The 27,971-nt window shown below is 39.2% G+C and overlaps 1 protein-coding gene across 5 annotated transcripts in view; it reads right to left on the bottom strand.

The window, feature by feature from the left end:
- Positions 1-26,525, bottom strand: part of PIKFYVE (phosphoinositide kinase, FYVE-type zinc finger containing) — a 75,684-nt gene extending 49,159 nt beyond the window's left edge. Inside the window, exons 1-13 of one of the 5 annotated variants that reach the window (XM_045852983.1) lie at positions 26,401-26,525; positions 22,987-23,167; positions 21,488-21,640; positions 21,182-21,214; positions 17,694-17,812; positions 16,816-16,987; positions 14,843-15,050; positions 12,748-12,837; positions 5,339-5,477; positions 3,577-3,734; positions 2,021-2,132; positions 900-1,047; positions 192-359 (exon numbers count right to left, since the gene is read on the bottom strand). In XM_045852983.1, the coding sequence (XP_045708939.1) occupies positions 192-359; positions 900-1,047; positions 2,021-2,132; positions 3,577-3,734; positions 5,339-5,477; positions 12,748-12,837; positions 14,843-15,050; positions 16,816-16,987; positions 17,694-17,812; positions 21,182-21,214; positions 21,488-21,640; positions 22,987-23,158 (1,672 nt within the window). In that variant the 5' untranslated portion in view covers positions 23,159-23,167; positions 26,401-26,525. Of the gene's footprint in view, positions 1-180; positions 360-899; positions 1,048-2,020; positions 2,133-3,576; positions 3,735-5,338; positions 5,478-12,747; positions 12,838-14,842; positions 15,051-16,815; positions 16,988-17,693; positions 17,813-21,181; positions 21,218-21,487; positions 21,641-22,986; positions 23,168-26,400 lie in introns of those variants that run through there. The other 4 variants (XM_045852993.1, XM_045852974.1, XM_045853014.1 and 1 more) reach the window with 4 other exon arrangements.
- Between the last annotated feature and the right edge of the window lie 1,446 nt (positions 26,526-27,971).

The raw sequence follows: 27,971 nt of genomic DNA on the forward strand, positions 1-27,971 counted from the left end.
GAAATAAAAGGAACCAACCAAAAAAGGTGTGGGAAGGGGGTGTGAAGAAAATGGAAAAGGGTGGAACAACACCCACACTACATGACCTCAGCCACATAGGACAGAGGAAGTCAGAGGGACCAGCTGGCGTGAGAGCCTATGGCCCAGCTCTCCAGCCTGCATTTGGATTCCAGACGGTGACTACCTCCTACCTTTTTGGTCAGCAGGGTGAGGGGGCACATGTGGGTACTTGGAGGGCTTCTTGATATGGAAGTTCACGTTGTCCAGCTCCACGTTCAGGCTGATAGAAGCGGCTGAGTCACTGTCCACTGTGGACTGGAAACTGCTGACTGATGTGCGCTTGCTAGGACTGGCAGAATCTTTTAGTGTTGGGGAGGGGAAAGAAATATAGGGAGAGGAGGGGAGTAAAAAATGGGTTTCATCAGGGTATTGGAGGAAAGGAGAAAATGGTTTTTTTAATATACAAGCCCAATGTGCAATACCAAAATGGATACAGTATTTTCATTTACTTCTGTGTAGACTTAATAAAATTGGATCAAGTTAAATATGAAATGAATTTTTTAAATGAAAAAATATATTGGAGGTTCTGCAGAAAAGTCTGACATCATAGCAAAGAGGTGAGAAAGTTGTCTGCTGTGATTTTATTAGCTCAGAGTTATTTTTAAGCTGCTGCAAACTAAAGACTATGGCAAAATCTAAAAAACGCCAGTAGCCTAACACATAGGTTTCTTAAGAAAATACTGTATCTGGGACAAGGACTGCTATCAGATGTTTACATTTAGTTGAAGCCATAAACTCTTAAAGTAGGATTGTTTCAACTAAGCAAACAAAACATTCATTTTGACATACAGATACAGGAATGATTCATAAAAACTAAAACTTTAGAAAGTTAAACTCACTAGTCAAATTATCGTCACCTTCTTCAGCTATCTGCTCTGTGTCGCTGTCATCAAACTTTATGTCTTTAAACCAGGATGGCTCCGAGTGTCCTTCCACCGAGTTCACTGAGTCACTGTCTGGAGAGGGGGTCTCGGAAAACTCCGTGCTCTGAAAGGATCGACACAGGATCTAAGCAAGTCACCTGCAATGGCGATAATGTGAAGGCTGTCCTACTACAAATACGTTCTTGCCCAGTATTTCTACAAAGCTGAGCAATGAATAAGTTTACATAAGAATAAGCAAATTAATAGCAACTGAGTTATAAACCAACAGCATGCTGACAATCCACTCTTAGAATTATCATTTTCATTAATCAGTAGGTATAGGCTGCATATTATAAACAAAACACAATAAACAGATTTTATAGTGTTTCATTTCATCTGTTGTTCCTGAGAGGGGAAAGCATTTTAGAGTTTATTCTAATCCTGGGCCAATGCTGGAACACATCCTGGAAAACAACTTTTAGATTTTAACAAATAACATCACACCATTCTTTTGAGTCATTTGTCTTTTGTAACCAATGATTTTCCAGTTTTAGTTCATAAAGGTGTTACTAAATAGTACATATTTCAAAGTAACAGAAACCAAAAGTGCAAATACATTTTTTAAAAACTGCATCTTTAAAAAATTCCCACTTTCCTAATTAAAGTTAAAATAAGAACATTCATCATTTTACCATTGCTTTACAATTTAATATTGCTAATGAGTCAATGCCAATCGCAATGGTAACTTTAATTTTTTTCAAACATTTCGCTATGTAAACTCCCTCTTAGCCCTACAAACACAGACACGGTAGAACTGAAAACCACTGAAGACAAACGACAAGCAACTACAATGCCACAAGGCCAGGCTCAAGAAAAGCCACACCAACTGAATACTATTTGATCCCAATAGATTGTTATTTTTTTTATCACCACTACCTCTCAGTAAAAATAACATTTTCACTTTCCGCAAACAGCAAGGAAAAAATATGTTAAGAGAAATGTATCTTTGGGTAACTCAACTACTTTTTATTCCTGCTGATGCTGAAAGACTGCACAACAAGCTAGCAGTGTTCTCACTGGCGGTAACTCTGAAATACCTGCAGCGGTCTGTACAGGGCATACTCGTCCCTGAACAGCTGATCGTGGTGACTGACACAATCCAGCCAACGCCCGTCGACCATCGCCTGTCCGATCGCGATAGCCTGTGCCCTGCATCAAAATCAACACAAATGAAAACTTTTAAAAGTCACTCAGAATAACTTTGCAGGTACATCAGTCAGAATAATTTTATAGGTACAGGGTGAGACACAGCCCTGGCTGGTGTGGCTCAGTTGGTTGGAGCATCATCCCCTGGACTGAAGGGTCACGGGTTCAATTCCCAGTCAGGGCACATGCAGGAGATAACTGATTGATGTTTCTCTCTCACATCAATGTTTCTGTCTCTCTCTCTCTCTCTCTCTCCCTTCCCCTCTCTCTAAAACCAAATAAGCATGTCCTAGGGTGAGGATAAAACAAAAAGACAAGACAGACACAAATTGAATTTTTTTCCATCCCCATCAGAGTAGGAATTTCAAATTGTCCTTGGACAGGTGAAGGATTAAAACAAAAGAGACTTAAAGCTAATTTAAAACATTTTTTCCAGGTGTTACAGTGTAAGAGAACCTACTGGTAAGGCAGTCCTAACAAAACAAAATTTAATTCCAGCATTTTTGAAGTACTCAATGCATGCACAGCCCTGAACTTATAAGTTAAAAAAAGACGTTGAGATTAGCATGACTCCTGCCCTCAAGGAGCTTCTAGTCTTTGCTTTTTTGCTTGTAGTCTCGGTGAGAAGACAATACCAAATAGTATAGATATAAATATAGACTGATATGTACTTTATACCTATATAGACACATTAACACATTGCATTTATACACATTTCACAATGTATAGAGCACTTCAGCTACATTATTTCATCCACATGACGGCTTCTTCACAAAACTGTATTTTCCTCCTATTAGCACAGAGAGGTCCAAGCCTCAATAAGACTGAATAACTTCACTGAAAGCATAAAGCTAAAAAGAGATTAAACCAAAATGGAAACCCAGAGCTTCACAGCTCAATGCTGTTTGTCTCTCTCCCTACATACTTGTTTCTTCCCAGGAGAGGAAAAGCAGCCAATCCAATCAAGTAGAAAAGGTAGGGGACAATTTACCTGGAATGGCAACAGGACCTGTCTTTCTCCTTTTTGCACGTGGTTTGTGAGGTTTTAACAAATCTCTCTAAGGCACTCCAGGCGTGGCTCATGGACCCAGTTCTCAAGACAGACTGCAATGTCCAGACTAGCAAACAGTAGCCAGAGAAGCCACTGTGGTCTTAGGGTCCAGTTACTTCCCAATCCTGCTTAACTAAAGAGCTCTGTGTTTTGGGAATTACTGCACACTTACACTTTTAATAAATTAGGCAACCTGTGACCCTCACCGGTTCCTTGCATCTGTACCAGTTAAAGCCCAGATGGGAAGAGGGTTGACAATTTGCACCCCACACACCAAATGTGAAAAGCAAACCCTACTCACGAAGAACATTGCTCCCCTTATATCTACAACAATGTATCCTCCTTAAAAGAAAATTAATAAATAATATTAAAATGTCTTTCTTAAGATCCCATTACCTTGTAGCAATGTGTCCATTTCGGATCAACCAGTTGACTAATTCCTTCCCTACAATGCAGTTTGGATGTGTCCTCAGCCAGTAGCGGTGATCCTGAAACTCCATTCCACTACTGTGATGGCAGATTTTTTTCCACAGGTCCTTTAACTGAACACTGTCCTGAAGTCACATTATAAGCAAATGATTACTCCTGAGTAGGATGCTACACATGTTTTCAGATTCTTTCTTGTGATTTTTAGATTAATGAGAAGAAACTCAATTCATATGTCTTTATATAGCTGACTTACACAATAGAAATGATACCTACAGGGGGAATGGCTTAAACTCAGCTTATCTAATTCCAAACGTAACTTTTTCTTTTGAAAACCCACTACCCCCCACTCCACCCCACCCCACCCAAAACCAACTCTCCCAAATAAGTTTATCAGTCAATGGCACATTATTATCAGTCTCTTGGTTACCTAAGTAGAAAATTTCATACTTCTCTTTAGAAATGGGGCAAGACAGAGGGACTGAATGGTCAACAACATTAATCTACAGTAAATGATTCTAGTAGCCTTCACCAGACTCTCACCATTCTCACCTACCCCCAACAGCCAGGTTAATTTTCCTAAAGAAAAGCCCTCAATTAATTACTCCCTTCTCAAAAAAACTCTGAACATCGCTCACTGCCTATAGGCCCACATCTGAACTTGTAAAGACTGAATTCACCACTTTCCACCAGGTAGCCCCAAATAACTCTCCATTCTCCTTACCAACAGACTCCAATTTAATCTCTCTCCCAACCTCTCCCAATTAGTAAATCCCACTTCAGTCCATGAATAATGTCATGCTTCTTCTCACCTCTATTCCTTTCCTCACACCTTTTAATAAGGTTTGCTTTCCCCACTGCCTAGCCAAATCTATTCCATCCTTTAAGGTCCAGTCCAAGCCATTCAGTTTAAAGTCTTTTTTGGCCCTGACTGGTGGAGCTCATTGGTTTGGGCATTATCCCACAAACCAAAAAGGTCACCGGTTCGATTCCCTGTCAGGGAACATGCCTGAGTTGTGGGCCAGGTCCCTAGGTGGGGGAGTGCGAGAGGCAACCAATTTGTATTTCTCTCACACATTGATGTCTCTTTCCCTCTTTCTCCACCGCCCTCTTTCTAAAACAAATCAATACAATATTTTTTAAAAGTACAATAAAAAATAAAGTATTTCCTGACTCCCTCACTACTATTCTATTTTTTATACTTAAAGCATTACTTCTTTTACTGCTAAGGACCTGCCCACCGACCTCATGTCTACATTTTGCATTACAATCTTGAGAGCAGAAGTCGTATCTTCAGTTTCTTTGAGTCACTCTTAGGACTGAACACAGTATTTTACAAATAGATAAACCCTACAAACTGATTATTATTTCATATAAACATACAGTAGTAAATGTCTGAAAAGTATCCCACGCCCTGTGTATGAGAAACATGTTGCAAAGTTAACAGCAATCTGGGACCTAACTAGAAGTTGAGCTCTCGTATGTAGGCATTTGAATTCTGATCCTGCCCTATGAGAAAGGTCAAGAAAGTATTAATCCAATATATGAACACAGAACATTTGACCAATTTCTCAGGTGATCCTAGTAAGAACTTAAGCTAATTATTTCCCCTATTTAATTTATATGCTAACTGGCTGCTTCATTTGTATGTTTCTCTAAAAAAGACAAATAAGAGATAAAAACAGTCTCTATGATCAAAACTAGCTATGAGTCAGAGAGACTGGACCGGTACCAGAAGAATTTTGCGCTCATCCTCCGTGGTCTCTGTCCTAACGTACGTCCGGCTGGCCTGAGGACTGACAGACGTCTCGTACGACGGCACCATGGGAGACCCAGATCGGTCCAGTGACAGGTTGGTAATGCTGGCTGATCTGGAAACAAAAACAAGAAGTGAAACCACAAGTTGTAAATCTGTCGTCAATAAATGCAATTACAGTGAAAATTCATTTTTAAATAAATGCCGGTTTGCCAATGTCACAGTGCATTTAAATATACTTCAGATGGTCGTGTATGACATTATCGCTGGGGAGTCAGGCAGAAGAGCACCCAGTTACTCTCTGTACTCCGTTTCCAACTTCTGTGTTACTCTAAAATTATTTCAAAATAACTCTAAAAGAAAGTCATTATGGAAAGATTACAGAAAAACAATTACAGACGTAGTTCATATAGCGGCAATATTTCAAAGGAAATAGATATAAACTCTTCTTGTTAAAATGCAGAGAATTAGTACTTGTATTTAGCTGGCAAATATAAAGAATCACAGTCTAGATGCAGAAATAACCTTGCCGATCGGGGACAGGGAAGCACGGCCGACAGGCCAAAGAGCTTCTGCACGACCCATGAATAAGAATGTTCTTCTGAGTTAAACACTTCTAATGCTCTGATGACAGAAAACACTAGCTTTGAACCACAACTAAGCAAAATGTTATCCCCCCAGTAAGAATTCCTTCCTTCTCCTTAGACCTAAATTTAAAAATTGTCCTCAATTATTATTATATTTTGAATTTGATCAATTAAAAAATTAGTGAAAATTTGTTTCTTCTCTTGTTGTATGAGTACTTACATAATATCCTTAATTTTGCTTTTTGGCAAAGTTACCAAATAAATGACTTGTAGGTAGAAAACCAAAAGCACTGAGCAAGCTTTTATTTATAAAAAAATTTTACCTAGAAATTTAGTTAGCTTCTACCTAGAAAAAAATGAAGCCCAGTTTCAGCTTTATATAAAGAATAAAAGGCAGAAGCACCTATGATGTAGCCAACACTATATATATATATATTCATTCAGGAGAGCAATATATGTTTCTTCCCTCATTTAGTCCTATACAGTAGATACTACTGGATCCATTCTACACATAAAGAAATCAAGAGATTAAGTAATTTAAGAACTCAGCTAATAAAGGGGCTGCCATTCAAAACCAGGGCTCACTCAAAAAAAGAGACCGGTGGTCTCTTGGTGGTATGGTCATACTGGTGGTATGGTCTCACCAGCATGAAGATAAAGATACTTCTATAATAATTTTTAAAATTACTCACAGGTTTATAAAAGGTTTAGCAAAAAGTCATTCTTAATGGTTAAAGAGAAACCACAGATATCAAACAAAAGTATATAAACAAGATTTTTAAAGTAGTTAGTTATTCATTTCAGGGTTTTTTTTTTTTTTAGTGAAAAGGTGCCACTATGTCTTTTTCAACTAATTAAAATCTCTTTTCCAATGTGTGTATTAATTACCCATGCATTCTGCTTCTCTAACATTATAACCATCCCTACTCATATTCTGATACAGTGGCAACAAGAATAAAAGAAAATTAGTCAATTTTGTTGTAATATATTCTAGTAAGCAGCCTAATAGTAAGAATGCTGGCTAAAATTTTACATATAAATAGTACTTACTGACTCCATTATATCTTTCCTAAAGACTTACATCAATCTTAACATTATTCAAAACACATGAAAACATTATAAATTAGCACAGCAATCTCTACATTTATGCACATGCCAACAGGAATACTGTTTTTGTCCCATCTTTTAAAAGCCTGTCTCAGCTCCACATCCCTCTGCATTTCCCTCCTTCACTGTATCAATTCTCCTTCCACTCGCTGCTAAACCTTGAAGGACTCACAGAACTGCCTCCCGAGGTCAGCAGCATTATTGCTGCATCCAATGGTCAGACTGCACTCACCTCACCTGACATTATCAAGACCATTTCCCCTCCTTGAAAAACTGTCTTTACTTGGCTACCAAAACAACGCACTTTCCGGGTGTTCCTCTCGCCTCATCTCCTTCGAAGGCTCCTTTTCTGGTTCCTCTTTATTTCCCCAATCTTGCTCCTTGGTCCTTATTTCCTCGCTTTCCACACTCACTCTTTTCATGATCTCCATCCTAGTCCATAGCTTTAAATACCATCCACGTGAAAACAACGCCCAAGTTTACACATCCAGCTTGCACGCCTCTCCTGAACTCTAGATTCGTACATATAGTTGACATCTCACTTGGATGTCTAGAAGGTATCTAAAATTCAATGTGTCTAAAACCAAACTGTTTGTGTAAGTCTGCCCCATCTCAATAAATGGGAATTCCAGCCTTCCAACCACTTGGGCCAAAAACCTGAGTCCTCTTTTACCTGCAGTAGTTCAGCAAATCCTGTTAGCACTGCAATCAAAATATATCTCGAATCTGACCATCCATTCCCCACTTCTCCCCCTCACACCTGAGTCAGTTCTCTCGCCTGGATTATTGCACCAGCTTTCTAAGTGGTCTCCCTGCTTCTGCTCTTCTGTCCTACAATCTATTCAACAGAGCAGCCAGAGTGCTCCTCTGAAAATATATTGCAGATCATGTAATCCTCCCAAACTCCCCACTCAAAACTCCTCTGGAAGGGAAAGCTTTTTCAGAGTAGAATGTCAACCCATAAATGTAAAAGAAGTGGCGATAAAGTGAGGAAGTGACCATCCTAATAGAAATCATAACTGGATACTGAACCTGTTGAGCAAGAGATTGATAAGGAACAGGGTATTTAGAGAATATCCAAGCATCTCCTCCACACATTATTAGTTACAAGGAGAAAAATTATAACTTTACAGTGAAGAAACCCAGGACACCACCTTCACCAGAAGATCGAGTCCGTATTAACGGTGGGATGAACTTGTGTCACCACGTCCTCTCTGACATAACAGACTGTATTACTTACACAGAACTGCTGTCCGAAAATGCATGGCCTAAATCTAATCATGAGGAAGCATTAGACAAACCCAAATTGAGGGGCATTCTTCCAAATGCCTGCCCTCTTCACAAAACCCAGTACCATGAGAGATAAAGAGCAGCTGCAGCCATCCTGCCCCACCGGGTGGGGTATTAACGGGGGGGGCACTTCTCAAGTTCACAGGCACAGGCTCAGTAAAAGACTGAGACCTAATCACAAGGCAACAATTCCCTTTCCTCCAGACCTTACCACCACATTACTGAAGGCCTATGTACCGCAGTTCCTTTAACCCAGTAAATCATGCCATTCTTTCAACAAAAAAAATTATAACAAATACTAAAAGGATTGATCAAGCATTAGAACCAGAATCAGTGATGGCAAGAATGTTGTCATTCTCACACCAAGAATTTTTTTAAATTATGATTTATGTGCTAACAGCTTTAATGGAAACAGACAACATGCAAGCAACAAATAACGTAAGCAGAGAGATAAAAATTCTCAGAAAAAATAAAAAAGAAATGCTAGAGATCACAAATACTGTGGTATAAATAACAAATTTCTTTGGTGGGGCTCATCACCAAGCCAGAAGAGTCCACCAATGAAATCTAACAAACATTTAAGGAAGAAAATATACCAATTTTCTATAATCTCCTTCAGAAAAGAAAGCAGAGGGAATGCTCCCTCATTCTATGATATCATCACTACTCGAATACTGAAACCAGGCAAAGATATTACAAGAAAAGAAAACTGTAGATCAATGTCTCTCATGAACACAGATGCAAAAATCCTCAATAAAATCTTAGCAATCTGATCAAACAATGTATAAAAAGAATTATACACGGTAACCAAGAGAGATTTAACCCAAGTATGAAAGACTGGTTCAACCTTTGAAAATCAATCAGTATCAGTATAATCCACCACACCACCAGGCTAAAGAAAAACTATGTGATCACAACAACAGATGTAGAAAAAAGCATTTGACAAAATTCAGTAGCCATACGTCATAAAAACTCTCAGCAAACTAGGAATAAAGGGCAACTTCCTCAACTTGATAAGGAACCTACAGCTAACATAACACCTAATGGTGATGAACTCAAAGCGTGCCCACCAGACCAGAAACAAAACAACGATGTCCCTCTCACCACTGCTTTCCAAACTTAGTATTGGAGACAAGAGAAGAAAACAGAAGGAAAACAAATTGGGAAAAAAGAATTAAAAATGGACTTTGTTCATAGATCACAAGACTGTCTACGTAAAAATCCTAAAGAATCAATAAAAGCTCCTGAAACTAATAAGCAATTATATCAAGGTTGCAGGATACAAGGTTAACACTCAAAAGTCAATCACTTTCCTATATACTAGCAATGAACAAGTGAAATTTGAAATTAAAAACACATTACCACTTGTACCCCCCCTAAAATGAAATAATTAGGTATAAATCTAACAAAATATGCACAGGATCTATACAAGGAAAACTACAAAACTCTGATGAAAGAAATCAAAAACTAAGTAAATGGGAGACGTTCCATGTTTATGGGTAGGAAGACTTGATATTACCAAGATGTCAGTTCTGCCCAACTTGATCTGTAGATTCAATGTAATCCCAATCTAAGTCCCAGCAACTGAATATTGTGAATATTGAAAAACTGTTTATAAAGTGTATATGGAGAGACAGAAGGCCCAGAATAGTCAACACGATAGTGAAGGAGAACTAAGTTGCAGGACTGACACGACTCACCTTTAAGAATTACGATACAGCTACAGTAACCAGGACAGTGTGGTACTGGTGAAAGCACATACAAACAGGCCCATGGACCAGAACAGACAGCCCAGAAAACAGACCCCCATAAATATAGTCAACTTTACTTTGACAAAGGGGCAGAGGCAATACAACGGAGAAAAGACAGAGTCTTTTCAACAAATGGTGCTGGAACAATGAGACATCCACATGCAGGAAAAAAAGAAAAAGATTCTAGACAGACCTTGAACCCTTCACAAAAATTAAATCAAAATGGATCACAAACCTAAATACGATACATAAAATTATAAAACCCCCAGAAGATAACATAGGAGGAAATCTAGATGACCTTGGGTATGGCAATGACATTTTAGATATAACACAAAAGCATGATCCAAGAAAGAAAAAACTGATAAGCTGGACTTGATTAAAACTGAAAACTTGTGCTCTGGAAAAAGACATCAAGAGAGTTAGAAGACAAGCCACACAGACTGGGAGAAAACCTCTGCAAAGACACATTTGACAAAAAGACTTCTCCAAAATCTGCCAATTTAAATGGGTATAATTTAAAACTTCTCCAAGTTTTAAAACTCCTAAAACTCAACAACATGAAAACAAACCACTTAATTTTTAAAAAGACCTAGGTGGACACCTTACCGAAGATGATATACAGATGGCAAGAAAGCATATTTTTAAAAAAGTCCAGCATCATATGTAACTAGGAAATTGGAAGTGAAATTGGATACGGGAGTATCACCGCACACCTACTAGAAGACTGACCACAATCCAGGGCACTGACAGCACCGAGTGCCGGCCAGGATGGAGAACAGCAGGAACTCTCAATGTCGGTATGAATGCAAGTGGGACAGACACTCTGGGAGACAGTTTGGCCATTTCACATAAAACTAATCATACTCTTTAACACAGGATCCAGCAACCGCACTCCTTGGTACTGACCCAAATGAACTGAGTACAGGACCACATGAAAACCTGCACACGGATGTTTAAAGCAGCCTTATTTGTAAGTTCCAAAACAGGGAAACAATCGAGATATCATTCAGTAGATAAGTAGATAAATAAACTGAGGTATATCCAGACGATGGGATATTAATCATCACTGAAAAGAAATGAGCTATCAAGCTATGAAAACACATGAAAGAAACGTTAATGCATATTACTAAATAACAGAAACCAATCTGAATACACACGAACCATATGATTCCAACTGTATGACATTTTGGAAAAGGCAAAACTATGCGGACAGTAAAAAGACCAATGGTTGCCATGGTTGGGAGACGGGAGAGAGGCATGTTCAGGGCACACAGGATTTGTAGGACAGTGAAACTATTCTGTACTGCACTACAATAGCGGATGAGAGTCATGAAACATTCTCTAAACCCACAGAATGCACCAGGCCAAGGGAGAACCCCACTGTGCGTGCACTAGACCTCTGGTGACAATGACGTGTCAGCCAAGTCCCTCAGCTGCGACACACGTACCACTCTGGCGCAGGATGCTGACAACGGGGAGGTCGCTTGTAGCGAGGGGAAGGGGTCATGTGGGAACTCTCGGCACATTCCATTCAATTTTGCTGGGAACCTAAAACTCCTCTACAAAATAAAGCTTGTTACTTCTTTTTTTTTTTTAGGTAAAAGATGCTATATCTGTAACTTACTCTCAAATAGTTAAAAAAAGCAGCATGTATACAATATAGGAAGTAACAAAGCAAACGGGCAAAACGTAACTTAGTGGACCTTAATGAAAAATATAGGAAAATGTATTTTATTATTCTTCCAACTTATTGCAAGTTTGAATTATTTTCAAAATAACTTTTTTTAAGAAACTTTTGAAAGCTCAAACTCTCCAGTAGCTTCCCACCTCACCCAGGGTGAACGACGCAGCCCTTACGATTAACTATACAAATGCTCGACTCCAGGTACACAAGACCTTTCACTTTTCCTTGCAAGAGTGTTCCCTCTCAGCAATTCGCTACTCCGTGTTCCTACAAAACAGCCACAGGGCTGTTCCCTCACACCCTCAGGTCATTGCTCAAATGTCACTTTCCCAGTGAGGTCTGCACTAACTACAGCATTTAATATTCTACTCTCCACCCCTATTCCTTATGCTTTTTTGGTGTTTTAAATTTCTGTCTGTTTGACTAGCTGCTATATCCCAAGTACATAATTTGTAGGTACTTAATAATACTTGTTGAAAGCATGTTAAACCATGGTGGTTTAGGTGTCTAGTTCTCCAGGTTTATGATGAGTTAACTCACCACTTAAACCTCTAAAAGGAAAGCATTTTCAGGGGGAGACGTGCACATCAGTAAGATAAGTCAAAAAAGGAGGAGGTGTGAAGGTGTAGAATGATTATAGGCAACAGTTTCGAGGAATTTGGCTAACAAGAAAAGAAATAATTGAGAATATATGTAACTGGAGGTAAAACACACAGGAGGGGTTTTTGTTTGTTTTTAATAGGTGATTAAAGTTAAGTTCGTCTGCTAAGCTAGATTCCAAAATCTAAAACCACTGGAGAAGAGTGGAAAAAAGCCACTCAGACAGTAGAAGCGAGAGCTGACCAGCAAAACGAAAGCTAAGAGACTGTGTAACAACCAATTCCACCCATTTTTATGGGTCTTTCTCATTACCAGAAAAAAAGAAAAATCAGATACAGAATACAGTGTTTTCATTTAGCAGTTTACCTATTTCGAGCAGGAGATTTCCCAGCATCCTCTTGAACAGATACAAGTCTTGTTGAAAGAGCAGTATTTGAGGAGTCTGAATGAATCAAACTGTAAAGGAAAAAGGGAAAACTTGAGATGATTTGGGACAGTAACACACAAATTCAATTTCACCGAATTGCTTTAACATTTAAAAGAAGACTGTTTTCCCTTGTAATTATGAGATTATGGGTCATTTTTGTTTCCTTCCTTTAATTAAGGTGGAAACAGTATGGTTTTTATCTTAAGTATATCAAATGTCAAAGGACTGGTAATAGTTTATCATCAAGTATATGAAATGTCATTAATATCATAAATTGGTTGAATGGGTGCTTAGAGACCCTTCTTACATGAATAACACAATATTAAAATGATTGGGGGGTGGAAAATCCTAAGCGCAAATATTTTATTCTCAGGCGCCACAAACCACTAGAACAGCACTGCAGAGTCAGGCAGACCCAGGTCCAAGTACAGGGCCTACTTCTTACCATCTGCGTGACCTTGCACACCTTGCTTAATCTCTCTGCACCTTAGCATCTACCTCTGTCAAGAGAAGACAGTAGTGCCTTCCGGAAACATATGATGACTAACGAAGAGTGAACATCAGCCCTGGCTGGCGTAACTCAGTGGATTGAGCACGGGCTGCGAACCAAAGTGTGGCAGGTTCAATTCCCAGTCAGGGTACATGCCTGGGTTGCAGGCCATGACCCCCAGCAACCGCACATTGATGTTTTTCTCCCTCTCTCTTTCTCCCTCCCTTCCCTCTCTAAAAATAAATAAATAAAATCTTTAAAAAGAAAAAAGTGAACATCAACCAATCAGCACAAAACCTAAAATTATGCCACCTCTGACATCCATGCTACATCTCTCAAGAAGCTTTCAAACCTGCTTTGTTTTATTAAATCACATTGTCAATTCTGGGCTCACACAACAGAGTAAGGAATAGCGAAAAGGCATTATAACTGAAGCAAAAAAATTAAGAATCCCTATGCTTTGTTTTACTTGTAGAATTGGTCTTTAAAGTTTATAAAATTGGTCTTTAAAGTTTATAAAATACGGATAACATACAGAGAATCATGGTGCCACAAACACCAATGCATCAGCGAGCACTTTAAAAAGAGCACTACCACTGCCGGTGAAGTGTGTGTGTTCCCCAACCCCACTGGCATCCAGGAAAGAACCATTGGGAATTTTCTATCGTCGGTCTCTTCCTTTTCTTTAAGTGTACTATGTTTGCATCCCTAGACAGTGTGTTCATTCTGTATACTTTTGAACGTTATGCAAATAGAAGAATCACTGGTTATAAATGTGACTTTCTCTTCTACTCTATGTTATGTCCCTGAGATTCATGTATGTGGAATGTAGCTATAATTCACTTTGAGTTCTGTTTAAATTCACTGTTTACATACTAATACCTCACTCCCTTAAGGGGTAATCAATATGATAACTAATCAGAAAGATGTTAGTTAAAACTCCAAGCTCTTTTAACATAGCCAGACTGGTATTATGCATAAAAAACAATGTAACTAAAGAAAACAATGAGAAACTGACAAATCTTGCATTTTAATTCAGACAATTCCAGGAAAAAAATTGGTAACATTCTCCCCTACCAGGGAGTGTAGCATATTTAGACATCTGGAAAAACATGAATTGTTCCCTAAAAAGAATAAAAATCTAATTTCATTGCAAATATTATGAATATAAGTCTTAACAGCATTCTCATTCTCTAAGAAGGCTACATTAGAAATGATTAATCTCCAAAACTTCCATTGCCTATTCAACAAACAACATCAAGAAAATAGTACAGGTCAAACACTGTTCTTGGTGCCAGAGACAGAAAGTGAGCAAGTAAGATACAAAGTCTCCCCTCTTGTAGAGCTTACATTTTAATTAGTCAATATAATCATTGTCCAAAAACATCCTCTGTGATCCTTTTGGAGGCAAACCAAAGAAAAAGAAAAAAACAGGGAATATGCAGGAAGTAATTCAAAGAAGGTAAATGTTAAACTAAAAGCACGCACAAGGCACCAGACTAGCAATGTTTCTCAAATACAAAATTGCATTTAAGTGACAGTACCTTTGCCAGGCAAAATCATCCTCTAAAAATATGTTGCGACTGGCTTTTCTACTCCCGACAGGTGTTCGGGGTTCACTCGGATCAAGTATAGACACAGAGGAAGCAGAGTCTGAAAGAGCATTCAAGTCTTCCCCAATGGAATTACTGTCTGTGGAATGAGCGTAACTTAAGGCTATTTTTCTACAGTACGTGCAAGCTCGGAGGTCCCCTGGAAAGGGAAAAAAAATGAAATTAAGTAAAAGACAAGATTATATTACTTAACAGAAGTATTAAACCTTTGGATTAATAGTTAATCTAATAAAAGGGAAATGTCTTCAAGTAAGGACTACCAAAAAAAATGTTTTTAAGTGAAATAATTTTGTTAGGTCATAAGATTTTAAAAACCGTCATTATGCGAAATTCACCCAAGTATACAAAATTACCCCAACTATTCAGAATGGATTAAGAAAATATCAGTAACACTAGATAAAAAACTCGGATTAAAAACAGTATTTTTCAAAATTCTATAAGTGAAATAAGGGGCACAAGTTTCAAGAAGACAACATTTAAATGGAGTAAATAAATCAACGTAAATGGAAACAACGTGTTTTCCCTAGGCAAAAAGGGAAAAAAATGTTATTTGGGTCCCCATCGTGAAGCCTTGAGAAGAGGCCTCCACAAGGGGGCGTCTGAAAAACAAACTAAGAAAATGGGCTTACTAATAATATGAAATGTGGGGGGGAAATTGTTAAGAAAATTTTCATAGTGAAAGTTAGGATGGAAATGAAATATTCTTGGGAGAACAAACAACTAGGTTATTTAATACTTTTAAATGTAATTTTATTGTAGGATGTAGGATGAAGTCCTACCCAAATATAAGTTTTCATTTCTATCCTGTCTTTCTATAACAATTATTTGTATGATTTTGTAATATTTCAGTGCACCAAAAAAAGGAGGTAAGATAATTAAACTTTACACGTTGCATGTTATTTAACAACCCAACCTGACAAAAAGTTTTCTTATAGTCAACTGTAAGAAGTATGTTTTCACCACCATATTTACTACCAAGTATAATTTATGTTTAATTTAATTTTTTAATTTTAAGACTACTATTAAATAGTACTCAGTTTTATTAAATTTTGCATGTATTTCAAGCAAAATTAATATTTTGTTTAGTCTGTATTACGTGGTTATGGCAGCCCTAGGAAACTAACACACAAACCATATTAAGAAGATAGGATTTTATCCTAAGGGTAATAGGAACTCTGAAAGGGTTTTTGGCAGAATAGCCTCACATGATCAAATTAGTATTTACCTTAATTTAATTAAGAATATCATCTAGAGTATAGAAAATGATGGAGGTAGGAAAAAAACTAATGGTTAAAAAAAATCTATTCAAAGACTGTAGCCATAATCTGGATGAAAGATAATTCATTTCTGAAACTCTGTAGCAGTTTAGGAAAATCTGCATGATAATAAAAATAACGAGAGAGATTCTAAGACTGTTTTCATTTGGGTACCTTCCGCCCACCTTCCACCAGCAAATCACTATATACATCCACACACTATTGTTTAGTTTTTTCTGCTTCAACAAATAATTAAAATTTATATATTGCTAATACAAGAATATAAGATGCAATGTGCTAGAACACAGTGTCTTATATTCAAGGAAGACCTATATTTTGTAAAATGAAAACTCTCACAATATAAACTCATAACCTACTCTAACCGTATTGTACAATAAATGTAATACCTATGGGTTTCTGATAGCATCTGTGATACACTGCTGCTTTACTTATTATAGACATCCCCATCTACTTTGTTCTTTGACTATAAAGCCCTCAAAAGCAAAGCTGTGTCTCCCTTACCTCTGTGTCCTCCATGGCGCACTCATGAAGCCCAAAATGAAAACAGGCTTAACATCAGTCTGTATCATAACTATTTTATGGTTACGATTTTTAAACATTGTAAAACTGTCAATAAGATGCATTTACCTGTATAACCCATAAATTTTCCCGGGATTTCTTGATTACAGCAACGACTGCAGAAAATCTGCCCACACAGGCGGCAATGGTGTCTGCGCCTGAAGGTCGTGAATTTCTCACTGCAGTCGTAGCACTCCTTGCACTGGCTGTCTGGCATCCAGTATTGCTTCAGGTCGCTGTCCTGTAACAGCACGAATATGTGAAGGCTTCTTGAAAACACTGATGAAGATGCAATGGCAAATGCGATGCTAATCAAAATCTTACGCCGCTTTCGCAGAAAGTGACAAGCTAATTCTAGGATTCATATGGGAATAGAAAGAGTCAAAAAGACCAAGACAATCTTGAAGAACAAAACTGAAGGACTTACATTACCAGCCACTGAGACTTACTCTAAAGCCTCAATAATTTTAGAAAGAGTGTTAGTTCAAGGATAGAAAAAAAGGGGAGCTATGGAGCAGGTAACAGGGCCCTAGCACACCCTCACACATACAAATGGACTTGTGTATGACAAGGTTTAAAATATAATCTTTAAAAAAAAAAAATGGTGCTGAGTCCAACTGGATGGATAGCCATGAGGGGGAAAAAAAAAAAAGAAGCTTGACCCCTAAATTTTATACAATAAAGCTTTTTGAAAAAAACATGGAAGAATATTTACTGATCTTCAGCTAGATAAACACTTCTTAAACAGACACAAAAAATACACATAATTATAAGGGGGGAAAAGTGATCAATTAAAATTAAGTACCTATGTGTAAAAATACAGTGTTCACGGGAGGAGGAAATACCACCTGAACTTTCTCTCCAGGACACTGTGCCATTTCAGTGAGCATGGCATGAACCCCCTGGAAGGGCTTAATAAGTAATCTTCTAAAGTCCTTCGACTGTACCTGGCTTTTCCCTTCCATGATCTCCTTGAGGCGTTTTAATACAGTGCTGAGGCTTCGAAGCTGAACAGCTGTACGAGGGTCATGACCTCCAAAGGTAGGTTCTGCTTTCCTTCTTGTTTCTGAGTCAGATTTACCAAGAAATAAAATTTTAAAAAAACCTTGTTAGTAGTCTTCAGTATCTGCGCAAGACGAGGAATGTACGAGATACACAGTGCCCTTCCTGTTTGCATCCAGTTACATTCTCACAGCCAGTGATGTGGATTGAGAGTTAAAGCTAGTCCTTATAAAGATAAGAGGTCCTGAAAGCATTTCTTTCAACAAACTATTTCACAAGCCAGTAAGGGCTACCTGAGAGAAGCACTGCCTAGGACACTGACGGTTTTGAGACCTGGGGTGGGAGGACTGCTTAAATGGCCCAAAATTCGTTAGTGATTTATTGGGCCCTTTGGTCCCAAGCCATAAAAAACGCCTCCCCGAAATGTAGCAAAAGGAAAAGCAATCCCAGTGAGTTAGCCCCGCTTAGTCTCCACAGTTAAACATCAACAGGGCCACGCCATTCAGTCTAGTCTGCAGACCACGTGTCCGAAGTCTCGTGGAGCAGCTGACCAGAGAGGAAACGGCCCAGTCCACAGAGTCTGACAGGCCTCAGAACATCCTGGATGACAACTCACCCACGCCTCCCTTCTCCACGTCCAATCAGATTAAAGCTGCCACAGAACTGCTGGAATTCCAATGCCTCCCATCCTGCTGCCTCCCCACTTCTACAGCTCCAGACTAGAAGGGATCGCTTATTTCTTAAAATAGCACTGCGGAAGCCAGTTCTATCAATAATAAAATTCCGAATTCCAGCTTTGTGACCTATATGGGTTGTGCCCACCAGAGCTGTAATACATTATTTATTTTAGAGCAAGATTACTACTAAAGTTCCCACCTATTCATGGCTCCAGTGGTTACAAAATCTACTAAGGATGAAATGGAGGTGGCTTAACAAAGAGAATAAACTTGCCTATTAAACTCATTAACCTAATAATCTATTGCAAAGCAAGATAAAAAATACCCACCCTGCATCTTTCTCTAACTCACTTAGTTTGCTTGATTTGTTTTAGATATGGTTTGTTTTGGTGTGGTGGGGGAAAAAAAAGATTACAAAAAATGAAAGGTCAGTATCCAAATCCAAACTGACAAAGAACTTGCCTAATTTAATTACAGAAATAATTATCTAAACAGCACCCATTAGAAAACTTTATCTTTCTATAAATAGTAATGGCCTTCACTATTAGTGTTGATACCACAATAAAACTGTATGAGTACTAGAGTAACCAAGTTTTTTTGAGTATCACAATATAAAGCAATTCTCCACGATTTATTAGTTGAAAAAGATGTGATGATGCTCTTACAACCATAATAGTTGTGCTCCCATGAACAGGCAACGAACAATTAATCGTGAAGCCCCTTGCGTTTAGCCAGTTCGGAGTACATGTGAGAGTACTAACAACATTGTCCATTGAAAAAGGAAGAGCAAGTCCTGGTCCTGAAACCAACAGAATCAGAGATCTCACATAAAGATTAAAGAGCCCTGAGAGGCTATCTCGTCTGGCACTCTGCCAATGGCAAACAATCTTAGCTGTGTCTCTTATAACATAGATATTAGAAAATTAAGTGATTTTCCTAAGGTCATAGAGCTAGCAAATTGTGGAATTAGTCTTTTAATCAGAAAAGGAACTTGATTGGTCAAACAGTCCCAGGTTTCTGAGCCTGTAGCAGCTAAGGTAAAAGAATCAAGAGCACCTGATACAATACAATAAGGAATGGTGGAGACTGCAGCAAACCAGACACAAGCTCCACCAACTGATATTCAAATTCAAGTTTATCAAAACTCCAAGGCAAAATTTGGAAAGCTATCAGTTTATAACCCCTAAAATATTAGATTCTAGCCTTGGATGGTGGGGTTCAGTGGACTGAGTACCAGCCAGTGAACCAAATGGTCACTGGTTCAATCCCCAGTCAGGACACACGCCTAGGCTGAGGGCCAGGTCCCCAGTTGGGGGCGCATGAGAAGCAACCACACATCAATATTTCTCCCCCTCACTTTCTTCCTCCCTTCCCCTCTCTCTAAAAATAAATAAAACCTTAAAAAAATTAAATGGAACAAAAACTATGGTACATTTACACAATGAAATTCTATGCAGCAGAAAGAAAGGAGCTCCTACCCTTCACAACAGCTTGGATGGAGCTGGAAAGCATTGTGCTAACTGAAATAAGCCAGGCAGTGAAAGACAAATACCATATGATCTCACCTTTAACTGGAACCTAATCAACAAAACAAAGAAACAAGCAAAGTATAACCAAAGACACTGAAATAGAGAACAGGCTGACAGTGACCACAGGGGAGAAGGGAGGAAATTTCAGGGGAAAAGGGGAAGGGTTTGCAGGAACAAGTATAAAGGACCATGGACAATAATGGGGGGGGGGGGCCGACGGGGGGGACTTATGGGGTGGGCTGGGATGGGGGTAAAAGACAGAAAACTATACTTGAATGACAATTTAAGAAAATGAGATTCTAGTCCAACTCTTAAATTTTACAAATGAAGATACCCAATGCCTAATTCAGCAGAGGCTTTAGTCAGAAGAACTCCCTCAACAAAAATAGGAGCATTGCCCCAGGTCAGGTTCAAGAGCTAAAGAGAGTTTATTGAGGTCCAAGATTAAAGTGGGCATAGTAGTCTCTTCCTTCCACTCCTTGCAGTAAAAGGAGAGGTCCATTTTCCCTCTCCCCTTCCCACCTTCTGATTCTTCCTTCCGAATGGCTGCCATAACCCAGGCGGAGGCTCACTGCCCTGGGAAACCAACCTGCGAGGCAAGGCAGCCAACTCTGCTCTAGTCCTTAGAGTGAAATTCTTCTGTTGGTTTCTCCTCCTCCTTCTGACCCCCCAGAAGGAGGTTCTAAACCAAGTCTCAACTAGCAATAAAATATCCTTCTGCCAACCACCATTACCTGCACCGGCCCATTTTTCACTTGAGGATCTCACGGAGAGGACTGGCCAGACCAGACAAACATCTGGTGTTTGGGGACACCTATTTCCAATGCTGCACCACTCCCCTTCTATTACGCCACCTCTCACTGCCTGGCTCCTACCACCTTGAGCTGGGCGAACCACTTCCATGAGTTTAATAATCTAACAGAAATAACATAAAGCAATTCCCGTTAGCCTCCGAATCCAGGCACTGATCCCCAGCCTACACTCATCAGAAGAGCATGAAAATGAAGGAGAGGATGTGCAGGAGACCAGGATGGAGAACAAAGAGACAAGAGGAGCTCAGCTTTTCCAGCCACACTGACAGTTTGCACCCAACAAGGACAGAAGGCCAAGAGCACGCGGCAGCCCATTAATGGAGTTGAGAGAGTGCTGCAGCCAGAGGCATGCAAGTCACATTACACTGGCCATCTCACCAAGGATGCGGGATTCATTCACAAAGCTGAAACTGACCTGTGTTCTCCTGGGGATGTTGCAAACTGTTCTCTGCTGAAACCCAAGCAAGTAATTAATCAAAAAACAATCAAGAGATTTCTGCTCAGCCTAAATTAAAGTTTAATACAATGTTTCAGAAATATTTTTCAAGTATCTACAAATTCTTTCACTATCTAGCCAACAGTTTCATTAATTCTGAAGAGTGCCTGACTATCCCAAAGAGCAGAAAAGTTAAGTCAGTAAGTCAATAAACCACCTGGAAAACACTGACTGGGGGAAAAAATCTACTACACAGAGAGGAATGAAATAAGAACACTGTCTTACCTAATACTGTGGAAGATCGCCGCTGCAGTTCCTCATTTAGCTGCTTTTTATAAGATGTAGGTGACCTCACAGACTGCGCCCTCGAAGGCAGCTGAGGGCTGGTCCAGTTCCCACCGAGAGACTGCTGTTCTCCCTGGCCGCCTTCCGCTCTCTCTGTCGCAAAGGAAGGCTTGGCATTATTTGAAAAAATCAGACACAGAGTTTGGCAAAGAGAAGGAAGTAGATGAAATCCATCAGGAAGAAATGTATAACTGTATTACATGCATACTTAAAAATTAGAGTTTTTAAAAAAAAATCAAAGCAGGTGGCAAAATTACAGGCTAGTAATCAGACCCTTAGTATATGTGATCTTCAATTTGATTTACTTTTCATTAGAAATATCTTCAGCATATTAAAGGAAACAGAATGCAAGCTTCACGCAAAGACATAGATTTGAACAGGGTCTGTTTCGTTCATGGGATAAGTCCCCTGCACTATTAAAATAGTACCCAAAAGATAGTAGGTAATCAATAAACACTTGCTAAATAAAAAGACTGCCATCTTATGGTGACTAGATATAATACAGTCTCCTGAGTGGAATCTTGGGAACACAAAAAGGACATTAGGTAATAACTAAAGAAATATACATAAAAGACATACTTTAATTAACATATCAATAATGGCATATTTGTTCATTGTAATAAATGTACCATACTAACATAAGACGTTAATAGGAGAAAGTGGGTGTGGAGTATATGAGAACTCTCTGTCCTACTTTTCCAATTTTTCTATAACCCTTAAACTATTCTAAACAATAAAGTTTACTTTGTTAAAAAAAAGGGTTTTTTTTAGAGAGAGCTTTAAACATGACTGCTGATAACAGTCAGTTAATACTATTTAAATTTTTACTTAAACTATTAACTCCCAAATTCCTTTACAACAAAAGGGATAATTTTCTAACTCATTTCAAATAATACAGCCAAATATAAAGCAAAAGATATAGGCCATGTTTTCTTAATTTTTCTTCCAGGAAAAAAATACATTACTTAAAAAAACCTCACTTTAAACATATCTTTTAATTTGGTAACATTACATTTACACCTTACCTAACTGGTTGAAGTCAACAACAGACCTGAAGATGGTTCCTATTTTTAAAAAATAAGAGTTTTTTCTCCCATGTGCTGATCCTTTTCGTTTCACTGCTTTAATTAAAACTTTTTGGCTATTAACCCCTAAAAGAACAAAGTCCATTCTGTGTCCATTACTAAAATAAGGGGAGAAAAACACTTTAAAAGGGACCTCCTTTTAACATTTATTCACATCTTCAGTTACTAACAATTAATAAGATTAGAGTGAAAATTCTAGCTTTCTCTTCTTAAGCAGTAAACCCCAGTGAGTATGATTAAAGCTCTCTCCTTGTTAGTGTACTACTCTTGCAAAGACACAACCTGAAACCTGAACAGGAGAATTTCAGAGAATCAAAATTCTAGGCTTTCTGGTCTTTAAGAATGAAGTCTTACCTTTGTTAAACCGAAAGAGATTTACAAAAGAACTATATGCTGATTTAAAAGGAGGTTCATCCTGGTCAGGAGTCAGAGGTTTAAAGTGAGTGAGGTGAGAGGGACTAGTAGGAGACCGAGGCAAGTCATTGGCGGAGTCCAACGTGGGGGAAGTCTTATCATCTGTGGCCATTTCATGAGTCTAAAAAACGAAATAAGCATAAGACATAAAGTTTCTCAGGAAGCCCAAATGTTAGTTCTAAACAGCATCCCTAAATATCTGAAAATCTGACTCTGAAAATTCAGATGTTTGAAAACCAAAGAGTAAATGAGTCCAGTTTAGCATATACCCCCAACTAAGGCTTGAAAACTCTGCAGTCTGGATCACAAGGAAATCTCCATCACCTAAAGTCACAAGTGTATGGCCAATCTAACTTTCAGCGCTGCTGCTCGAATTACAGAAAATATCAAAATCATTTAAAAATTGGAAGTAGGAGAGAAATGTGAACAGGTAAAAAGAAATAAAATGTGTTTTTGCATAGTTTGTATCTTTTCCACTTGAAGATGTTTTTGTTAAAAGAGATATTCAGTAGTTTTCAAAAAACTGTTTTTTCACAAGCTTTGTTTTACTCACTTCAATTTTTTCTTTTAAAAAATATAAAGGGTACATATTTCCAAGAAAAGAAAAGAAAATAGTCATCTCCAGTAATCTCAAAAATTACCTCGAACTATGCCTCCACACCTTGGGAACTATTCAGCCGACAAGCCATTCCCCCTCATCTTCTTCCCAGGCATGTGAACCTGGTTTTTCTCCCTTTAAGTCTAAACTCACTTAGACATTAAAATGAAGATCTTAAAGGGCTTTCTAAAAATAAATAACCAGAATTCACAATTAAACTAAAGCAGTAAAGGTAACCACATCACCAGATGGGAGTTATAAGAAAGCACTGACGTCTATTTTCTGCCAGCTTGAGTAATACTTCAGATAAAAGAACCATGAACTATGCATAAACTCTAGCTATTAAAGTGCTATAGTTTGCAATCTAATTTTTACTTAACAGAGAGGACACTGTACTCTTATGAAATGTTTTCACGTTCACAGTCATATTTACCATCTCATTTAATTTTTACAAAAACCCTGAAAGGTGGACAGAGCTGGCCTTATTCCTGTATGTTACCTTCGGGGGGACCGATGTGCACTGAACCTAAAACGACTTTCTAGAGAGTCACACCACTTGTCAGTGGTGGAGCTGCCACTAAGCCCCAAGTGTCACCCTAGAATTATTCTGTAGCACAAAATGAGTTTTGTAGCTCTTCTCAAACTTCCAGTTCTAGCCTATTTGGATTCTAACTACTCAGGATGTTGCCTGACTAATAATTCACTTAATAAATTAAAGTAGAAATGAAACCACTGACTTGAACGGAATTTTGGCAGTAAATGTTTATTGCCATGGAGGAAAAAGGAAAGAAAAGAGGAAGAAGAGGAGGAAGAAGCAAAGGAAGAAGAGGGGGAAGGGAGACAAAAGGAGGAAGGAGGGAATGAAGGTGTCTAACATAATCTATTAGGGAGGGTAGTCAATAAACCTTCCAAAGTGTTGTAACAATCCATAGTCTAGCATAAAGAGTTAGGAAATAAGATGGAAACTGACCAAATGTAGACTCCAAAATTGAAAAAGGGGTTAAAAAAAAAAGCACTGGAGAGAAAGAATAACGTGAAGGCAATAACCCTAAGGCCTTGGAAATCAGCCTACATTCATTCTACTTTGACAAAGGAAACATCAGAAGCAGAGTCAGCAATCTGCCTAAAGACAGTTAGCATCACTTTAAAGGGTCACCCACATACAAAACTTTTATGAGGCTAGGTAGATGTGTAGATAAAAATCGCCATGGAAACACTCAGCAATTGTAGTCTCTCAAGGGTAAACAGCCACTTACTTACAGGACATCAGGATTCTGAAAAAAACTACCCTACAACTCTTATTCTCTGGTAACTTACTATATAAATTAATAGGATTCTTTCCTACCTGATAATTAAAAGTATTAACCTACTCATCAAAGACCTCTGATTGTCACCAGTACTTTCTTTGCATTTTCTCATTTGAAGGCTGCTATTTATTTATTACACCGGCTGACTTCACACTATCTTGTTGCTTAAGCCAATGGGAAGGCTAATCAGGTGTTAAAATGTAGAAAATAAACACGATCTTCCAGCCAATACCAAAATTTCTGCAGATAAAAAAAAATTCCAAGTATCAGTCGAGTTCTTTCTAAGTAGTTTTTGAAAAATGCTCAAAAGACATCTAATAATACAGGACAGCTGGATACGAGAAATGTTAGTTTTCATCAACAAAGATTTTTTGTTGCTGTTCAACCGGTGATCAAGGTGCCAGCAGAAACACTAAAGGCAAACTTCAATGCGATCCCTATTACCCTCCCCAAAATGAAAGGGGGAGGACAAAGGAAAGCTGTCCTGCTCTACAGAAGAGGCCTGCTCAATCTTTGCCACAAGCCCAAAACCAACTGAGAGAAAGGAAGATTATTTTTTTGTAAGATTCCTGATGGAGTGAGAACTTTGGAGTGGCAGAAAACGAGATTCAAATAAGTCAGAAATAACATGCGAATAAACCAGAAATGAATCAAAGACAGCATCAGTGCAATACACTAAGCAACTACCTGTCCTGTCCTTAAGAGCACTAATTTAACAGATGGTGCACTGAATCGATACATGATTATTTAACATATACACAACAGATAAACAAAAACAACTGCTTTACACAGGATGCTAGCATTTCTCATATTTCTGGAATGTCTTACAAGTAACCTTTATATTAGACATTAGACTTCAATTCCTTAAAAATATCCATCACATTCCAGTCTCATCCTCTTGCTGGGAACATTCTAAACAAACGCAAAATACTAATTGGGAAACAAGTCTCCTCGTCTTAGGCTGTGAAACACAAGCAGAAATGGAATAGCCTCAAACAGCAGAGGCAAGCGTTTAAGGAGGCATCTACGTATCTAAAACCCCACTACTGCTGTCCTTTCTGGAGCTCTTGAACTTTCTTTTCCAGCCTATGGATGCACAGATTCAGAGCTATTCCACCAGAGAGGGGAGGAACTGGACTGTGCACCTCCAAAGTGAGCTTACAAGCACAGGACGAGAGAACTTCGAATGTTTCCAAGGAAATCTCTTCAAGAAGAGCCCCATCCGGCTCGCTTCCACAGTCGCATGCCAAGGGGCAACAAGGGAATCAAGGGAGCCGGCTACCAGCGGACACAGATTCTCTGCCCTTACCGGCCCAGTCGCAGTTGGGGAGCCACAAAAGCTACCCTTCCTTTTAGCCTTCCCCTCCGCTCCGGCTTCGGAGCTCGCCAAATCGGCCTTCGGCCCCACTCTTAGCCCCGGCAGACGACGCGCCAGGACACCGCCCTCACCTGCGCCTCCGGCCCGGGCCCGCGGACCCCTCCACCCCAGCAGCCGCTTCACCCGGTAGGGGCGCAGGAAGCCGGCTTCAGAGTGCAGCGATGGGCCTCCGACTGTCGCGGGAGGAAGCAAAGCCGCTAACATGATTGGTGTGACTTCTCGCTTCCCCAAGGCTCCTCCCACTATTTCTCCTCTCCTCCAATCCGCAACTTGCCTGGCCGCAGGCTCCGCCCTCTCCTTCTTGCCCGCACGACGCCGGATCAGATGTTCAGGCAGAGAGAATGCAACCCAGATAGAGTCGTTCCTGACAATTTGGCCGAGGTTAGGCCGCCTCAGCCTTCTTAGAAGAAGCCAGGATGGCTGCGCGCGTGAGCATCAGGCGTGCGGGGTCACCTGATGGGTGCTCGCTGGCCGGCGGCTACCGTATGTGTTCGATGATGTGGGCACTCATAATATGTAACTGCACGCAGTGGTCTCATGACTGACGTTCACTTGTGTAATATAGAGCATTTACGTCTATAGCCAAGACTTTTGGACGACTCTACCAATAACCAGCCACGTGACCTTAAAACAAATGTCTTTAGGCTCTGCACAGGTTATCTGTAAAATGGGGCTAATAATAGTACCCACTTAACAGATTTTTTGAGTATCAAGAATTTCATGTGAAGCATTTGGCAGAGTATCAAACACAGAGTAAGCGATGTTAACTCTGTGGATGAAAAGGGGGCCACATACTAAACCTGACAAGCTCAGGGTAAGCCAGCATGGAGGGCCTTACAAACTCAGAGATCGAAAGTAACCCCATACGATGTTCCAAACATGAAAATCCCTAACTAAAACCACATCTCGGCCTGGCCATACTCAAGTCCTAGCCCTTTAGCTTCGTATGGGGTTACGAAGCTAAATGAGTAGCTATACCCATAGCTACATCTGTTTACATCTAAGATAAACCTTTGAAATGTCAGTGTCTCCTTTTCCAGATCCTTCAGGACTCAACTGCCTGCACCAAAGCACCAGACCACAGAGCCCCTCACTGTTGTCTTATTTCCTCCATACTATCTTTTCGTGATGGAACTGTTAATTATTAACTATCCTATACCCACTAATGTAAAAGATGTATGTGTCTCTTCATTTTACTTTTTATTCAAGCCCAGAGGTTTTCCCTGCTTTGCTTTCTCCCCACCCCCCTTAATCTACCACCAATGGATTTCACATAACCCTATTTATATCCCCTCTTTTTCTTCTAATGTATAAAATAAGCTGCAGAACTGCCATTTTATGGAGCATTTCTCAATTCATTGAGATTATGCTTCTCTGCAATTGTCAGTTTGACTGGAATAAACTCATAAATTCTTAACCTGGCTGGTGTAGCTCAGTGGATTAAGTGCAGGCCTGTGAACCAAAGTGTTGAGGGTTTGATTCCCAGTCGGGGCACATGCTTGGGTTGCAGGCCAGGTCCCTGGTGAGGGGCCCCCAAGAGGCAACCCCACATTGATGTTTCTCTCCCCCTCTTTCTCTCTCCCTTCCCTTCTCTCTAAATATAAATAAGATCTTTAAAAAATAAATAAATAAACTCAGAGAA

Source organism: Phyllostomus hastatus, unplaced genomic scaffold (assembly GCF_019186645.2).
Source record: "Phyllostomus hastatus isolate PE091 unplaced genomic scaffold, TTU_PhHast_1.1 phas_contig_137, whole genome shotgun sequence".
NCBI classification, from domain to species: Eukaryota; Metazoa; Chordata; class Mammalia; order Chiroptera; family Phyllostomidae; genus Phyllostomus; species Phyllostomus hastatus.